The sequence below is a fragment of the Populus euphratica genome, unplaced genomic scaffold (genome assembly GCF_000495115.2).
Source record: "Populus euphratica unplaced genomic scaffold, PopEup_1.0 scaffold67.1, whole genome shotgun sequence".
NCBI classification, from domain to species: Eukaryota; Viridiplantae; Streptophyta; class Magnoliopsida; order Malpighiales; family Salicaceae; genus Populus; species Populus euphratica.
In genome coordinates this window covers 686814-701750 of record NW_011499914.1, presented here as the reverse complement: position 1 = coordinate 701750, position 14937 = coordinate 686814, and the positions used below count along the sequence as shown (strand labels likewise).

General features: G+C 32.3%; 2 protein-coding genes across 2 annotated transcripts; both read right to left on the bottom strand.

Annotated features, from left to right (window-relative positions):
- Nucleotides 1–683: 683 nt before the first annotated feature.
- On the bottom strand, nt 684–1975 carry LOC105134390 (3-oxo-Delta(4,5)-steroid 5-beta-reductase-like). Its single transcript, XM_011038787.1, has one exon. The coding sequence runs from the start codon at nt 1932–1934 to the stop codon at nt 801–803; it is 1134 nt and encodes a 377-aa protein (XP_011037089.1). The 5' UTR covers nt 1935–1975; the 3' UTR covers nt 684–800.
- A 2152-nt stretch (nt 1976–4127) lies between these two features.
- On the bottom strand, nt 4128–5363 carry LOC105134444 (3-oxo-Delta(4,5)-steroid 5-beta-reductase-like). Its single transcript, XM_011038851.1, has one exon. The coding sequence runs from the start codon at nt 5361–5363 to the stop codon at nt 4230–4232; it is 1134 nt and encodes a 377-aa protein (XP_011037153.1). The 3' UTR covers nt 4128–4229.
- Nucleotides 5364–14937: the final 9574 nt, after the last annotated feature.

Below are 14937 nucleotides of genomic sequence, written 5' to 3'. Positions count from 1 at the left end.
CAATACATAGAGTTGTCAAACTCAGCCTAGATCTTAATGCAAAAAATGGGTTAAGTAGTTATTGGGTTAATAAGGCTTATTATTTTTAATTAAAATGACATTGTTTCATTAAAAAAAAAAAACCTAAACATCCTAAACAAACAATTACACTTTATAGTCACCACCAGCTTTAAAAACTTATCAAAAAACTAAAATGCTCATGTATATAATAACACCAACTAATACTTATTTTCAGCTGAGTTTATTCTGTTTATTATTCTGGGAAGAATTAAGTTGTTCATCTGGTAAAATAGAGCGCCACTTATAATTCTGTTTTACAGTTTTCTCGTTTCCATATCATTAATGGACAGGACTCAGGAGGTGTTCTGTCGTAAGTTGGCATGGTTACAGGTAAGAAGGCTGCTCTAATTCCTTCTGCCTTAAGTACAGGGAAGATGATGCCTAAGGCAACCTAAAGTTGACACAAAATAAAATTATAATCTCTCTCTCTCTGTCTCTCTTATTTTTATTTTTTTTGGACCAGACCATATAAGAAAAAAGGTCTGCACAGAGAAAGATAATTTTAATGCTAAATATTTTTTTTTTCTAATGTAGCGATCTCTTTAATATATAAGATAGAAAAAGAAGAATCCTAAACTGAATAGAAAAACAACATAAAATTTATAATTTAACTAGAATTCAATAGAGAAAAAAAGAGCATTTAATGAAAAACATTGCATCATTAATTAGTTAGACTCTTGTATTATTTTTCTTACATTGAGAAGAAACAAGCTAAGAATAGATTGGAGTGGATATCATCTTCATGGTATGATTTTCATGTCCCTCAGTCTCCCCACCCACATTGGAATGCTCTTTAGTGTATCAGCATACCCTAGAAACCCAGATTCTCTACTCTTATTCATGCTACAGACATGTTGAAACCCAAAATGCAAAACCACATCAAGTGCTTCAAAACAAGTAATATCTTCAATCTTCGTCTCAAACAGCCCGAATTTCTCAACGATCTCATCCCACACTTTGCCTTTACCCTTCATCATCCCCAGCCAATCAAACTTCTCATCATTCTCTTCAAAGGCCACAAACTCCACATCAAAGACCTCACACAGGACTCCCCAGAAACTCTTCCACGTAAAAACATCACCATTTGTGCAATTGAAGGCTTGATTTTTAGCTCCCTCAGTCACCGCTGCCCATATTTGCTGCTCAGCTAGCACCCTTGCATCAGACATGTCGCAGAAGTGCTCCCATGTGTATTTGTTCCCAGGGTATCGAAATGGTAACCCCTGGTATCGACAAATTGTAGCATAAACAGATAGAGTAAGCAGTGTGTTATTCAGACTTCGTGAAGATGCACCTATTACTATTGATGAGCGATGAACTGAGTGTGTAATTGAAGGCAAATAGGACGCAACTAAGTCTTCTAAGGCATAATAGAAATTGGGGTAGGGAAGTCTGCCTAGGTCCTCCTTGAAAGGTGGCTCCTGATGGACAAGCTCGCCTCTAAGTGAAGGGTCATGTATTGGACCCATGTAGTGTTTGGTTCCGGTTAGCAAAGTGACATGTCTGAGCCTTGAAGGGGCAGTGGATTTGAGTGCATTAAGCACGTTGGCTAGCATTGTGGAGTTCATGGAGATGTTTACTTCTTCGTTTCCATGGTGTTGCATGGAAACCCAGAAGACGTGGGTGATCTCATGGGACACAGGTGAGAGTTTGTTTGCTGTATCGGCACGGTCTAAGGCATCAAGAGATACGAAACCGTCGACCAAGAAAGCGGGAAACCATCTTGGCAGGGGACGCCTCGCTATGCCATACACCTTCCACGGCCTGCCTGGAGTTGTTGGCTTCTGTAGAGCCTCAGCCAAGCTAAATCCTGCCAAGCCAGTTATACCCACAATCAGGGCAACTGATGCATCTGAAGAGTTTTCTTTCTCCATAAAGAATGCCCAATTCTGTTTCTTTTTGGCCCAAGCATATATTGCACGCTCAATAACAGAGCCATTTTGCGCATACGTTTTCGAGGTTTTTTTTTTTTTTTAATGGTTAATTTTTAAAATATTTCTTTGCTGATATTTATATATAAAAACATTAAAAAAATTAATTTTAAATAATAATAAAATTTTAAATCACTTTTAAAACACAAAATAACATATATTTAGTAAGATATAATCACGTTTTTCAATCCTCGGAAATTTCCGACCAAACATCCTCGGAATAAACAACGGGAATTCTGTGGCTATGGAATGCTATGCTATCTGCAACAAGAATAACTAAAGCTTTTTTCTAGATGTGCTGAGCAACCTCGGAATAGACAACGGGAATTCGGTGGCTATGGAATGCTATGCTATCTACATTGTTTTCTAATATATTAAAATAATATTTTTTTAAAATTTATTTTGAATATTAATATATTAGAATTATTTAAAAATATAAAAAAATTAATTAAAAAGTAAAAAAAATTCAAAAATATTTTAGAATACAATGCCAAAATATATCTCTTTACAACGTGGATATGATGAAATGCAGCCAAACCCCACTTGAAATGAATGGCCTGAAAACGAGATTGAATTGTTAAAATGCCCTATAATTATTTAATCCAACAACATATAAACCAAATCAAAATGTAACAACAGCCCAGTAAAATTTGATGGATCTAGTCCACTTTCAGGCTCAATTTCTATTTTTTTTCTTTTTTTTCATTAAAATAAAAATAAAACGGTGCTATCTTTTGAATCTTAAACTGAGTTTAAGCTTTTTTATACACCAAAAGATATAGTATATATGTAATACTAGGGTAGTGCTTTTAAAATTTTATTTTTATGTAATTAACTACTATTATTTTAATAAATTTGTTTTTAAGAGAGTTTTATTTTAAACTCAATAAAAAAATAAAATAAAAATTTAAAGGCTATTTAAGAAAGGAAAGGCACACTTAAGTATGGGAGGAAAGGTTTGCGCGCTTGGCGTCACAGAAACCCGAGGCATCCATGAGATCGGAAGGGCACATCCATGTGCCTAGGTTTTTTTCTCTTTCTCTCTGTTTTTTTTTTTTTTTTTCAAACAAAACATTGTAAACACACAGCTTAACACTGGTATATCAATGCTGGAAAAGGTAAGGTAATTTTTGGTAGAGAAATGATAATTAAAAAGAAAAATTTTCTATAAATGGGATGGAATGTGGAAACCTTTAGAAATTTAACTTAAATTTTATATGAAATAAAATAATAAATAAATTAGTGAAATATTAATCTAATTAATAATAAATCATGTAAATTCTAGATAAAGTAATTATCTTAATAAGTTTTTTATAAATTGGGGAGGAAAAAAATGATACAATATTATTATTAATAGAGTATAATTCTAAGAAAAATAATGCATAACTTTACGCGTAAAAAACATTGATTTTTGATATCAGCTAATTTTATATGCAATTATGCTATTTTGACCCAAAATGGTAAAGAATCTGAGCAAATTTTTATGATGGTTATAGATGAGAGTTATTGATGGATTAATTTAAAAATCATAATGATATAAGTAAATAAAATGATACATAAAAATTTAAAATTTTAATATAAAATTATAACCTAATAACTAGTTTTATAACTAGTTTTATAGTATCAATTATATCTACTATTAGATAATTATAATCTAATATCTAGTTTTATAGTATCAATTATATCTACTATTAGATTTACAAGTTAATCAGAAAAATAAGAACTTGAAAATGAACATTTGAGCAAATGAGAAACATAAAAGATTAAGCGTTGGCCAAGAATGTAATAAATAAAATGAGTGCATTTAAATGTGCTAATTAAAGGCTTCTCCTCGAATCTATCTTCTTCAATCAAACCAAGATAGGATATTAGAGTACTAAGAAGAGAGAGCTTCTTGCCTTTATTTTTCTCAAAGCCTTAACAAAATAATGAGTTTAGGAAGATGATGTGAGCTTGAAGAACCGAGGGAAAGCTTGACGGGTTTAGCTTGAGGGAATGAGTTTAGGAAGAAAAATTATAAGATAGAAAAAGTTTTAGGAAGAAAAATTATAAGATAGAAAAATTAGAATCCTAATTAACGGAATAGAAAAACAACATAAAATTTATAATTTAACTAGAAATCAATAGAGAGAAAAATAGCATTTAATGAAAAACATTGCATCATTAGCTAAACTCTTGTATTATTTTTCTTACATTGAGAAGAAACAAGCTAAGCATTGATTGGAGTGGACATCATCTTCATGGTATGATTTTCATGTCCCTCAGTCTCCCCACCCACATTGGAATGCTCTTTAGTGTATCAGCATACCCTAGAAACCCAGATTCTCTACTCTTATTCATGCTACAGACATGTTGAAACCCAAAATGCAAAACCACATCAAGTGCTTCAAAACAAGTAATATCTTCAATCTTCGTCTCAAACAGCCCGAATTTCTCAACGATCTCATCCCACACTTTGCCTTTACCCTTCATCATCCCCAGCCAATCAAACTTCTCATCACTCTCTTCAAAGGCCACAAACTCCACATCAAAGACCTCACACAGGACTCCCCATAAACTCTTCCACGTAAAAACATCACCATTTGTGCAATTGAAGGCTTGATTTTTAGCTCCCTCAGTCACCGCTGCCCATATTTGCTGCTCAGCTAGCACCCTTGCATCAGACATGTCGCAGAAGTGCTCCCATGTGTATTTGTTTCCAGGGTATCGAAATGGTAACCCCTGGTATCGGCAAATTGTGGCGTAAACAGACAGAGTAAGCAGTGTGTTATGCAGACTTCTTGAAGACGCACCTATTATTATTGATGAGCGATGAACTGAGTGTGTGATTGAAGGCAAATAGGACGCAACCAAGTCTTCTAAGGCATAATAGAAATTGGGGTAGGGAAGTCTGCCTAGGTCCTCCTTGAAAGGTGGCTCCTGATGGACAAGCTCGCCTCTAAGTGAAGGGTCATGTATTGGACCCATGTAGTGTTTGGTTCCGGTTAGCAAAGTGACATGTCTGAGCCTTGGAGGGGCAGCGGGTTTGATTGCATTAAGCACGTTGGCTAGCATGGTGGAGTTCGTGGAGATGTTCACTTCTTCACTGTCGTGAAGTTCTCTGGAAATCCAGAAGACATGGGTGATTTCATGGGCTACAGGAAAGAGTTTGTTTTTAGTATCTTCATGGTCTAAGGCATCGAGAGATAGGAAACAGTCGATCAAGGAAGAGGGAAACCAACTTGGCAAGGGACGCCTTGCTACGCCATACACTTTCCATGGGCCACCTGGAGTTGTTGGCTGCTTTAGAGCCTCTGCTAAGCTAAATCCTACCATGCCAGTGACACCCACAATCAGGGCCCCTAATGTACCTGGAGATTTTTCTTTCTCCATAGAGCATGCACAGATACAAGCTCTTTTGTTATGTTCTAGCTAGCATGCACTGAATTAAGTACTCAAATTAATGAGAGAGAGCCAATATATGCACGGATACTGATCTCTGCAGCAAGCCATTCCAAAAGAAATTGTGCTTGTAAATATTGTTGTTCAAGTAAAAACAAATTCCTCCACCATAAAATGTAAGATTGTCCTTCAAATATTAAACTAATTAACCCATATCCTCAGTGGAAAAGACAATTGAATTGTTAGAACGGCTGGACTAGCTATATTCCTCTTCTAAAATGTTAATGGCTTGAATATATCCAATAATAATACGCAACAAGGCTTTTATCTTACCTTCTATATCTCATCCGGCTGCTTAGCTATAATCCAACAACACAAGGACACTGGTAATCAAACAAGAAATAAACCAAACCCACTTAATCTTGGACGGCCTGTTGAAATCCAATTGTTAGAATAATCCAACAACATAATGGCAGATCGATCAAACAACAAATAAACCAAATTTACAAAGTCGCTGAAACTTCAAATCAAATTTTGGTTTTTCCATTGCTAGTATAGTGGGCTTTGAATTTGTTTTTTTTTTAATATGGAATAAAAAATCTATTACTGCCTAACCTCCCAAATGAATAAAAAGAAAATCACGTATAATCAAGAGATGGAGAACATTATTCTATATTTTAAAAGGTGTTAGAATATAACACTATTGTACTGTACGTTATATTATAAATATAAAGTATTTATATGGTATGTAACACTCTAATATCAAGAAAGTATTGATTTTTCTATTTTTTATATTAAAAAATTGAGTGCCAAGGATATTATCTTTTTTATCTTCTATATCAGAATCTGCTGGATTTGATATAGCAACCAGATCAAACTCTACATGGTCCGACTTGAAAGCCAAACAAAAATCACTTTAGCAGGAATACGGATGTTTCTTTAGCAGTAATGTAGATCCACAAAACTAATGAGTTTAGGCTCCTTGTGTATACTCGAGGCTTCTTGGGTTTGGCTCCGTAGCCAATGTTATTGGACCTGGCTTGGCTACTACCTCAAGAAATTTTGAGCTTGGTAATTTGAATTTGAAAGTATTTTTATTTTTTAATTATTTTTTAATTTTTTTAATATGTTAATAAAAAAATAAATTAATGATATTTTTTTATATTGTATAAAAACTGAGGTGATGATAATTTTTTTTATTTAAAGTTGAGTTGAATTTTCTTATCAAAAGAAGTTTGTTTTTGTATTTTAAAAACACTTTAAAAAATTATTTTTTAAAGCTTTTTATTTAATTCAAATTAATATTTTTTTATATATTATTTTAATATGATGATATAAAAAATAAATTTGAAAAAAAAATAAAAAAATATTATCTCAATATATATATATGTGTGTGTGTGTGTGTTAAGTAATAATATAATAACTAGCATATTATCCTGTGTTTTGCAGCGGATCAATAACAATTTTTTTCAAATATAAAAATGATTAAATTGGTTAAAAATACATAATATATTTTCACTATCATCATTTTTAAATAAAATAAATTTTAAAATAGCACCATGAATATTGAATAATGCACAACAAATTAACACCCAAGACACCAACAACTAATTAATTTCTTTTCCTATTTTTTTTTTCCTTTTAAGATATGTCTAATTTTTTCTTCTTTTCTCTTTTTTAATTTTTTTCTTCATATGGTAAAGAGAAAATAAATTGGTGGGATTCCTTTTATATTATAAAAAATTTGAGTGATGATAATTTATTTTTTATTTAAGGTTGAGTTGAATTTTCTTATCAAAACATGTTTGTTTTTGTGTTTCAAAAATAGTTTGAAAAAAATTTATTTTTTTTCTTTAATTCAAATAATATTTTTTTTTGATGTTTTTGTACTATTTTGATATGATGATATAAAAAATAAATTTAAAAAAATAAAAATATATTATGTAGATATATTTTTCTTAAAACAATAACTATTACATAATAATATAATAACTAATTTCTACAGTAGTATTATGAATAACACATAACAGAGTAGTGTTTAATATACCAACAACTAATTTATTTTCTTATAATTTTTTCCTCTTAATTAATTTTTTTTCATGCTGTAAAGAAGAAATAAATTGATGAGACTTTTTTTTTTCATTTGAGGCTGATTTAAATTTTCTTATTAAAGCATGTTTATTTTTACATTTTAAAAATACTTTTAAAAAAGTTTAAATTATTTTTTTATTTTTTTTCTTTACTTCAAATTAATATTTTTTGATGTTTTTGTATTATTTTGATGTTATGATATAAAAAATAAATTTAAAAAATAAAAAAAAGTATCATCTCAATATTTTTTTTTAAATAATCATTATGTAATAATATAATAACTAATATATTGGTCTGCTCTCCACGAAGAGTCAACAATATTTTTTATAATGTAAAAATGCTTGAATTAGTTTAACAGCATAAAATGTATTTGCATAATCATCATTTTTAAATAAAGTATTTTCTATAATATCACTAATCAAATAAGAAATAAATCAAACCGAGAATAGTATTAAATAAAGTATTTTCTATAATATCACTATAAACAGTGCATGGCATGGCAACACTCAATGCAATTTTTTAGCCTTGATATTTCCAATGATAATACACAATAAGTCTTTTATCTTACCATTTGCATCTCTTTTCGCTACTTAGCTATAATCCAACAACACAAAAACACTAATAATCAAATAAGAAATAAATCAAACCGAAAATAGTGTTTAACAAGTTCGCTAATTTGAATGAAGTAACTTACTTTGACCATTGCAATATGCTCAATCCCATCCAGCAATGACCTATAACAGTAGGCTTTGAATGGCCCCCGCATTGTGGGTATTGGAGCTACAGGAGCCAGCTCCACCAATCTATCTCTTCTCCTCCTATATCTTTCAATTAAAAAGTACAAATATCATCAAAACAATTGATGCTTTCATTATTTCTGTTCATTCTTTTTAAAATATGCTCCTGTTTTTTTTTCATTTTTGGGGGGTGAGGGATTAATGGCAGGGCTCTACAGAACTAGGTCATGCCCAATATCAATCACCATGAGGAACAAATTACAACAGTTTCAGAAGAAAACAATTAAGATGAAAAAAACAATTGTAGAAACACTAAAAAAAAGTGACCTAAGTGTAAGAAAAGAAACAATACAGGGACACTTGATTAGATCTTGGATTTCATTTTCATGTTTCTTAATACTATATTTAAGCATGCTACCACTAGTATCATTACCAATAAACTAAAAGAGAAAATAACTTTTTATAAAATATTATTTATTGAAATAATATTTTTTTGTTAATTTATATTTTAATATTTTGATTTTTTTCTATTTAATTATCATACTCTCATGATACATGTATCAAGTTTGACAGGTTACTCTAGTTAATTATTTTTTTCAATTTCATCATTTAATATTGATTTAATTGAGAATTAAACTTTATAATTTTTTTTTACTTTTGATTAAGTTATCATGACCTCATGATCCGAGAATAGTGTTTAACAAGTTCACTCATTTTTTTTTGTTTTTTATTTAATTTTTTTTCAATCTTATCATTCAATATTGGATCAATTAGAAATTAAACTTCATGATCTGTTTTGATTTACTTTTTTATAAAAATATCTTGGTCTCATAAATAAGTTCACGAGTTTTGACGTTTTAATCCTGGTTAAATTAATTTTTATTTTATTTTTTCAAGAGGTTATATCAGTCTCATAATCTATGTCACAAGTCCTTTAACATTGAATTTGTTTTTTATAAGGTTGTTTTTGTTTTATAATTTGAGTTATAGTTTGGCAAGATAATCCAATTAACTTATTTTTTATTTCATCAATTAATATTATATTTAATTAAAAATTATATTTTAAAATTTATTTTTTATTAAATTATTGAAATAATGTTTCACCATGGTGTTGGACCTTGCAATGTAAGCCCATTTTATTGGTTCAATCCTACATGATTAGAGGAGATAACTTCTGTTCATGCACCTGTTTACTTCCTTTACCTTTACAGCAGGGATACTTCCAAGAGTAGAGTATGTCTATGTGGTATGGCTAGATTAGCGAAGGAAGCTACAACGATAAGCCGTGCCCTTGAACCTCTGTTCCAGGACTTCTATGCTAACAATCACTAGTCCCTAGAAAAAGGAGTTGCCTACCCTATTTTCACATTTTTGCAGTCACTTCTGGAGGAAACAAGTTACATTTGGAACTTGATGTGCTATCTTTTTAGGCTGTGTGCGTATGTGGTTTTGGATACTCTAGACTGTAATTCAAATAACCTTTTGTGGACATAACTAATATATAGTTATATTATCATCAGGAGAAAAATTGCATTTGCTATTATCTATCCTGGTCAAGCACTTGGATTATAAAAGTGTTGTCATACAACCTTCTTTACAAGTAGACATTGTTAATGTCACAGCACGACTTGGACAAAGTGCAATGCAGTGAGCCACAGTTGCTATCATTGGTGCAATATCTGACTTGATGAAACATTTATGAAAGAGCCTGCAAAATTCATCCAAATTTTCAAACCCCAGGGGTGGCAATGATGGATGGAATATTGATCTTCAGTTTGCCTTGGAAAAATGCATCTTGCATCTCTCAGATAAGGTCTGCAGTTGTTCCTTAAATGCTAACTTCATTTAATATATAGAATTTGATGGACTAACTAGTGCAATAGTGCCACAAAAACTTGGCTTTTGAAACTTTAAACCATAATTTATAATATGAGGTTATGCTAGTAATCTGTTTTAGGCTTTTCCTAATGCTCTATTCACCAATTGCTTGTAGCAAAGGCCTACCCAGACCATGAGACTAAATTTAGAGTGCACTGTGTTTTCTCTATCTTGCTCGTGCCATCCTTTGTTTTCTCCTTAGTCAGACCCAGATAAGAAAACCTCTGAAGCTGTTTCTGAAATTTTTGGTGCATCAACATCACAAAAAAGGAGTAAAGGTTTCTCCTATTTTGTAGAAGAATAGGTCAACCAGAACTTTTTAACACCAACAACAGATTCCTAAAACAAAGGAGATAAAGATAACAAAAGAAGATAAGATAACAACCTTTTCAAATTAAAATATATATCATACTTAGGCTAACTAACAGGATGGTTGTTACATTACTGTAAAACTCAAAGTCTATTTAAAGAGAATAAGAATGTAGAAGAACATACTGTAGAAGAATAAATATAATAGTTCTTCAATCTTTCTTTCCAATCCATTTTGATTTCTATATAGTATTAGAGCCTCTAAAAAGACTACGTTTATTTACTATTGATTCACAATGACTTCCTCATCTTCCACCTCAAATAATTCTATTGATGCCCTTCTTACTATCTCATCCCTCTTCAATCTTTCATTTACTATTAACATCAAACTCAACTCCTCTAATTATCTTGTTTGGAAGGCTCAAACATCGCCCTACTCTAGAGGTTATGGTGTTTTTGGTTACCTTGATGGTACAATCCCCATTCCCCCACAAGAAATTGATGCTCTTCATCCCAACAGAGGTGATGGTATCAAAATTCCAAATTCCTAGTACATTCAATGGCTTCGTCAGGATTCTCTCATTCTTGCCACTATAAATGCCTCCCTCACTGAAGACATTCTCACTCAAACCATGTCTTATACAACAACTCATGACGTTTGGCTTGCCTTAGAGCACCCCTTTTCTTCCATCTCACGTGCCAAAGTTGTCCAAATTCGCGCTCAACTGGCCAATGTTTGCAAGGGTGCTCTGTCAGCTAATGAATATTTTCTCTCTATCAAACACCTGGTTGATGAACTTTCTCTTGCTGAACAACCTCTCATAGTTAATGAAATCATCACCTACGTGCTTACAGGACTTGGCTAGGAGTATGATTCCTTAGCTTCTGTCATCACCTCTTATTCAGATTTTGTCACTTTTGAGGAACTGTATTCCCTTCTTCTTATAAGTGAGTCTTGTACTAATCATAACAACCAGCCACTTCATTAGTTAATATGGCTACAAAGCATCCTTTACACCACCCCCCATCCATGTAAATTTTCACAACCCAAATCATGGAACTAATTTCTACCATAGTAGAGGTCATTGCTCACGTTTCAATTCCCTTAACTATGGTTCATTTACCATTGTTACATGCCAGGTATGTTTTAAACCAGATCATTCTGCTAAACAGTGTTATCACCAGTTTGATCTTTCTTATTAGGATTAATGCAATTCTAAAAACCAACCTAAAGCTATGGTTGCTGCATATTACCACACTGCTAATAATAAGTGGCATATTGATACTAGAGCCACCCATCATTTAACCAATAATGCCAACAATATTCACTTGCTTAATAAAGATGACAACAATCAGAATCATATTCATGTGGCTAATGATGCGGGTTTGGAAATCATTCATGGTGGCACTTCCACTTTCTCTTCTCCTTCTATGTCCTTTATGCTTAAACAAATTCTTTATATTCCTGAAATACAAAAAAATATTTTATCTAGATAATAATATTTTCTTCGAGTTTCATGCTTCTTTATTTTTTATGAAGGATTATTTGGGGAACATCCTATATCGATGTCCACTCAGTAATGGTCTTTACACCTTCTCTGCATCTCTTGCTCATATTTAACCTCAAGGTTTATCTAGTATTCATGTGTCTACCAAACTTTGACACCGCAACTCTTCAGTCATGCTTCTTTTCTAGTCATTAATAAAGTTATCTCACTAGCTCCTTGTAATAAAATTACTTCCATTTATTTTGAATGTTAGTTGGCTAAAAGTCATGTTATGCCCTTTAAACATGTTCATGTTTCTGTTTTAAAACTATGGAATTAATATATTTAGATGTTTGAGGCTCTATTCTTGTTTTATCAACCACCGGTGCTCATTACTACATCAGTTTTCTAGATGATGCTACAAAATATTTATAGTTATTTCTCTTAAAACTCAAATTTGATATATATCATATTTTCATCCATTTTCAAATTGCTATAGAACGCTAATTTAATACAAAAATAAAAGCTCTACAATCAAATTAGGGTGGGGAATTTCGTAGCCTCCATAAATATTTACACAATTAAGGCATTAATCATCGAATAACCTGTCTTTATACCCATTAACAAGCTGGTGCAATTGAAAGATGTCGCTGTAAAATTATTGAAGTAGGTTTATTTTTATTTGCTCACTCAAAATTATCACAAAAAAATTGGGAAGATGCTTTCTTGACTACTGTTTATATTATTAATAGATTGTCCACTCTAATTTTACACAATTATTCTCCTTATGAAAAGGTCCACAATCATAAACTAGATTATTATTTTTTGTGTGTCTTTAGTTTGCTTGTTGGCCTTATTTACACTTCTATAATATACATAAAATGGATTTTCAATAAAAAAAAACTGTGTATTTATTAGATACAATATTGGTTATCAAGACTACAAATATTTAGATGTCACAACTGGAAAAATTCTCATTTCCAATCATGTAGTTTTTTATGAATCTATCTATCCCTATGTAGTACCTACATCTACTTTACTCACACCCAAATCCAATCATGCTGTCCTCCCACCAAATCTTCAATTGTCATCCTCTAGTATTCTTATTTCTGTAAGTACAATTACTCAGCCTCTTGCACCAAGCCAGCTATATATGATCTCACCATCAAGTCCTTCAAATTAATTATCTTCATGGTAATTCTACCTCCCCTGCTAGCTATGTTATTCCATCTTAGCTGCAGAATAATATCGATCCAGCTCCATCACCTTCTCAACCTCAATAGCAGATTCATACCACCCATGATCACAAGAAGTAAGAATAACATCCACAAATCAAAAATCCTATCTGATCACCATATTCGCTATCCAATTCGCGAAGCCATTATGACCACACTCCAACCTCAAAATAGAGAACCCACTTGCTATTTAACTGCAGTCAAACACCACCATTGGCGTGAGGCTATGAACAAAGAATTTGATGCCTTGTTAGCAAATAGAACTTGGACTCTAGTTCCCAAACCACCGAATGCTAATCTAGTTGGTTGCAAATGGGTTTACAAAGTCAAAAGAAAAGCTGATGGTAACATTAAATGTTTCAAGACACGTCTAGTAGCCAAAGGTTTTCATCAATAAGAGAATGTTAATTTTGGTGAGACACTCAGTCCCGTGGTTAAAGCACCTACTGTCCATTTGATGTTATCTCTTGCAGTTTCTCATAGTTGGTATCTTTATCAAATAGATGTGCAAAATGCCTTCTTATATGGCCTTCTCCATGAAGATGTATTTATGACTCAACCTCCTGGCTTCATTCATCCATAATTGCCTCACCATGTTTGTAAGTTGTAGAGATTTCTGTATGGTCTTTGCCAAGCACCAAGAGCATGGTTCTCTCGATTGACTAATTAGCTGCAGGCCACTAGATTCATTAGCAGTCAAGCTGATCACTCTATATATTTATCACCAAGGCTCCACACTCATTTATCTTCTCATTTATATCGATGATATAATTTTAGATGGGGCTAACATGCAATCTATTAACTGTGTAGTTACGTTGTTGCAAAACAAGTTTACAGTGAAAGACATTGACATTAATGACTTGAATTTCTTTTTAGGAATTGAAGCAACAAAAGACGCCAGTGGTTTGCATTTATCCTAGTGCCATTATATTCTGGATCTTCTTACTCGCAGTTAGATGGACAAAGTAAAGCCATGCTTAAAGCCCATGTCCACCTCCCAGTCATTATCAAAATCTGATGGAATACCTTTTGCTAACCCTCATTTGTATTGCAACATAGTTGGCGGGTTGCAGTACCTCTCCTTCACTAAGCTTGATGTTGCCTTTGCAGTTTACGAGTGATGCGGATTGGGCATCTGGTCGTGATGATAGACGATTAGTTGGTGCCTTTTGTGTTTATCTAGGCCAAAATTTAATTTCATAAGGGTGCAAACCGTTACACGCAGTAATACTAAAGCAGAATACAAAGCTCTTGTTTATGCTGCTGCTAAACTTCAATGGATGCAATCCTTGCTAACTGATTTTCATGTTCAACTTGTCTAACCTCCAATTCTTTGGTGTGACAACATTGAAGCTACATACTTGATCAGTAATCCTCTATTTAATGCTCACACAAAATATTTTGAAATTAACTTTCATTTTGTTCGTGATCAAATTCTACATTGTCAACTTCATGTTCAATTTGTATCTAGCAGAGATTAATATGCAGATGCCCTCACTAAGCTGTTGTTTTCCACTCTGTTTCTTCTTCTGCGTGACAATCTCATTGTTCATTTCTTATCCTTTTAACTGCGGAGGTGTGTAGAAGAACATGTCAACGAGAACTCTTCAATACCAACAATAAATTCCTGAAACAAAGGAGATAAAGTTAACAAGAGAAATAAGATAATAAGCTTTTCAAATTTAAATGTATATCATGCTTAGGCTAACTAATAGGATAGTAGTTACATTAGTGGAAAACTCAAAGTCTATTTAAAGACAACAAAAGTGCACAGAAGAATAAATACAACAGTTCTTTAATCTTTCTCTCCAATCCATTTTGATTTCTA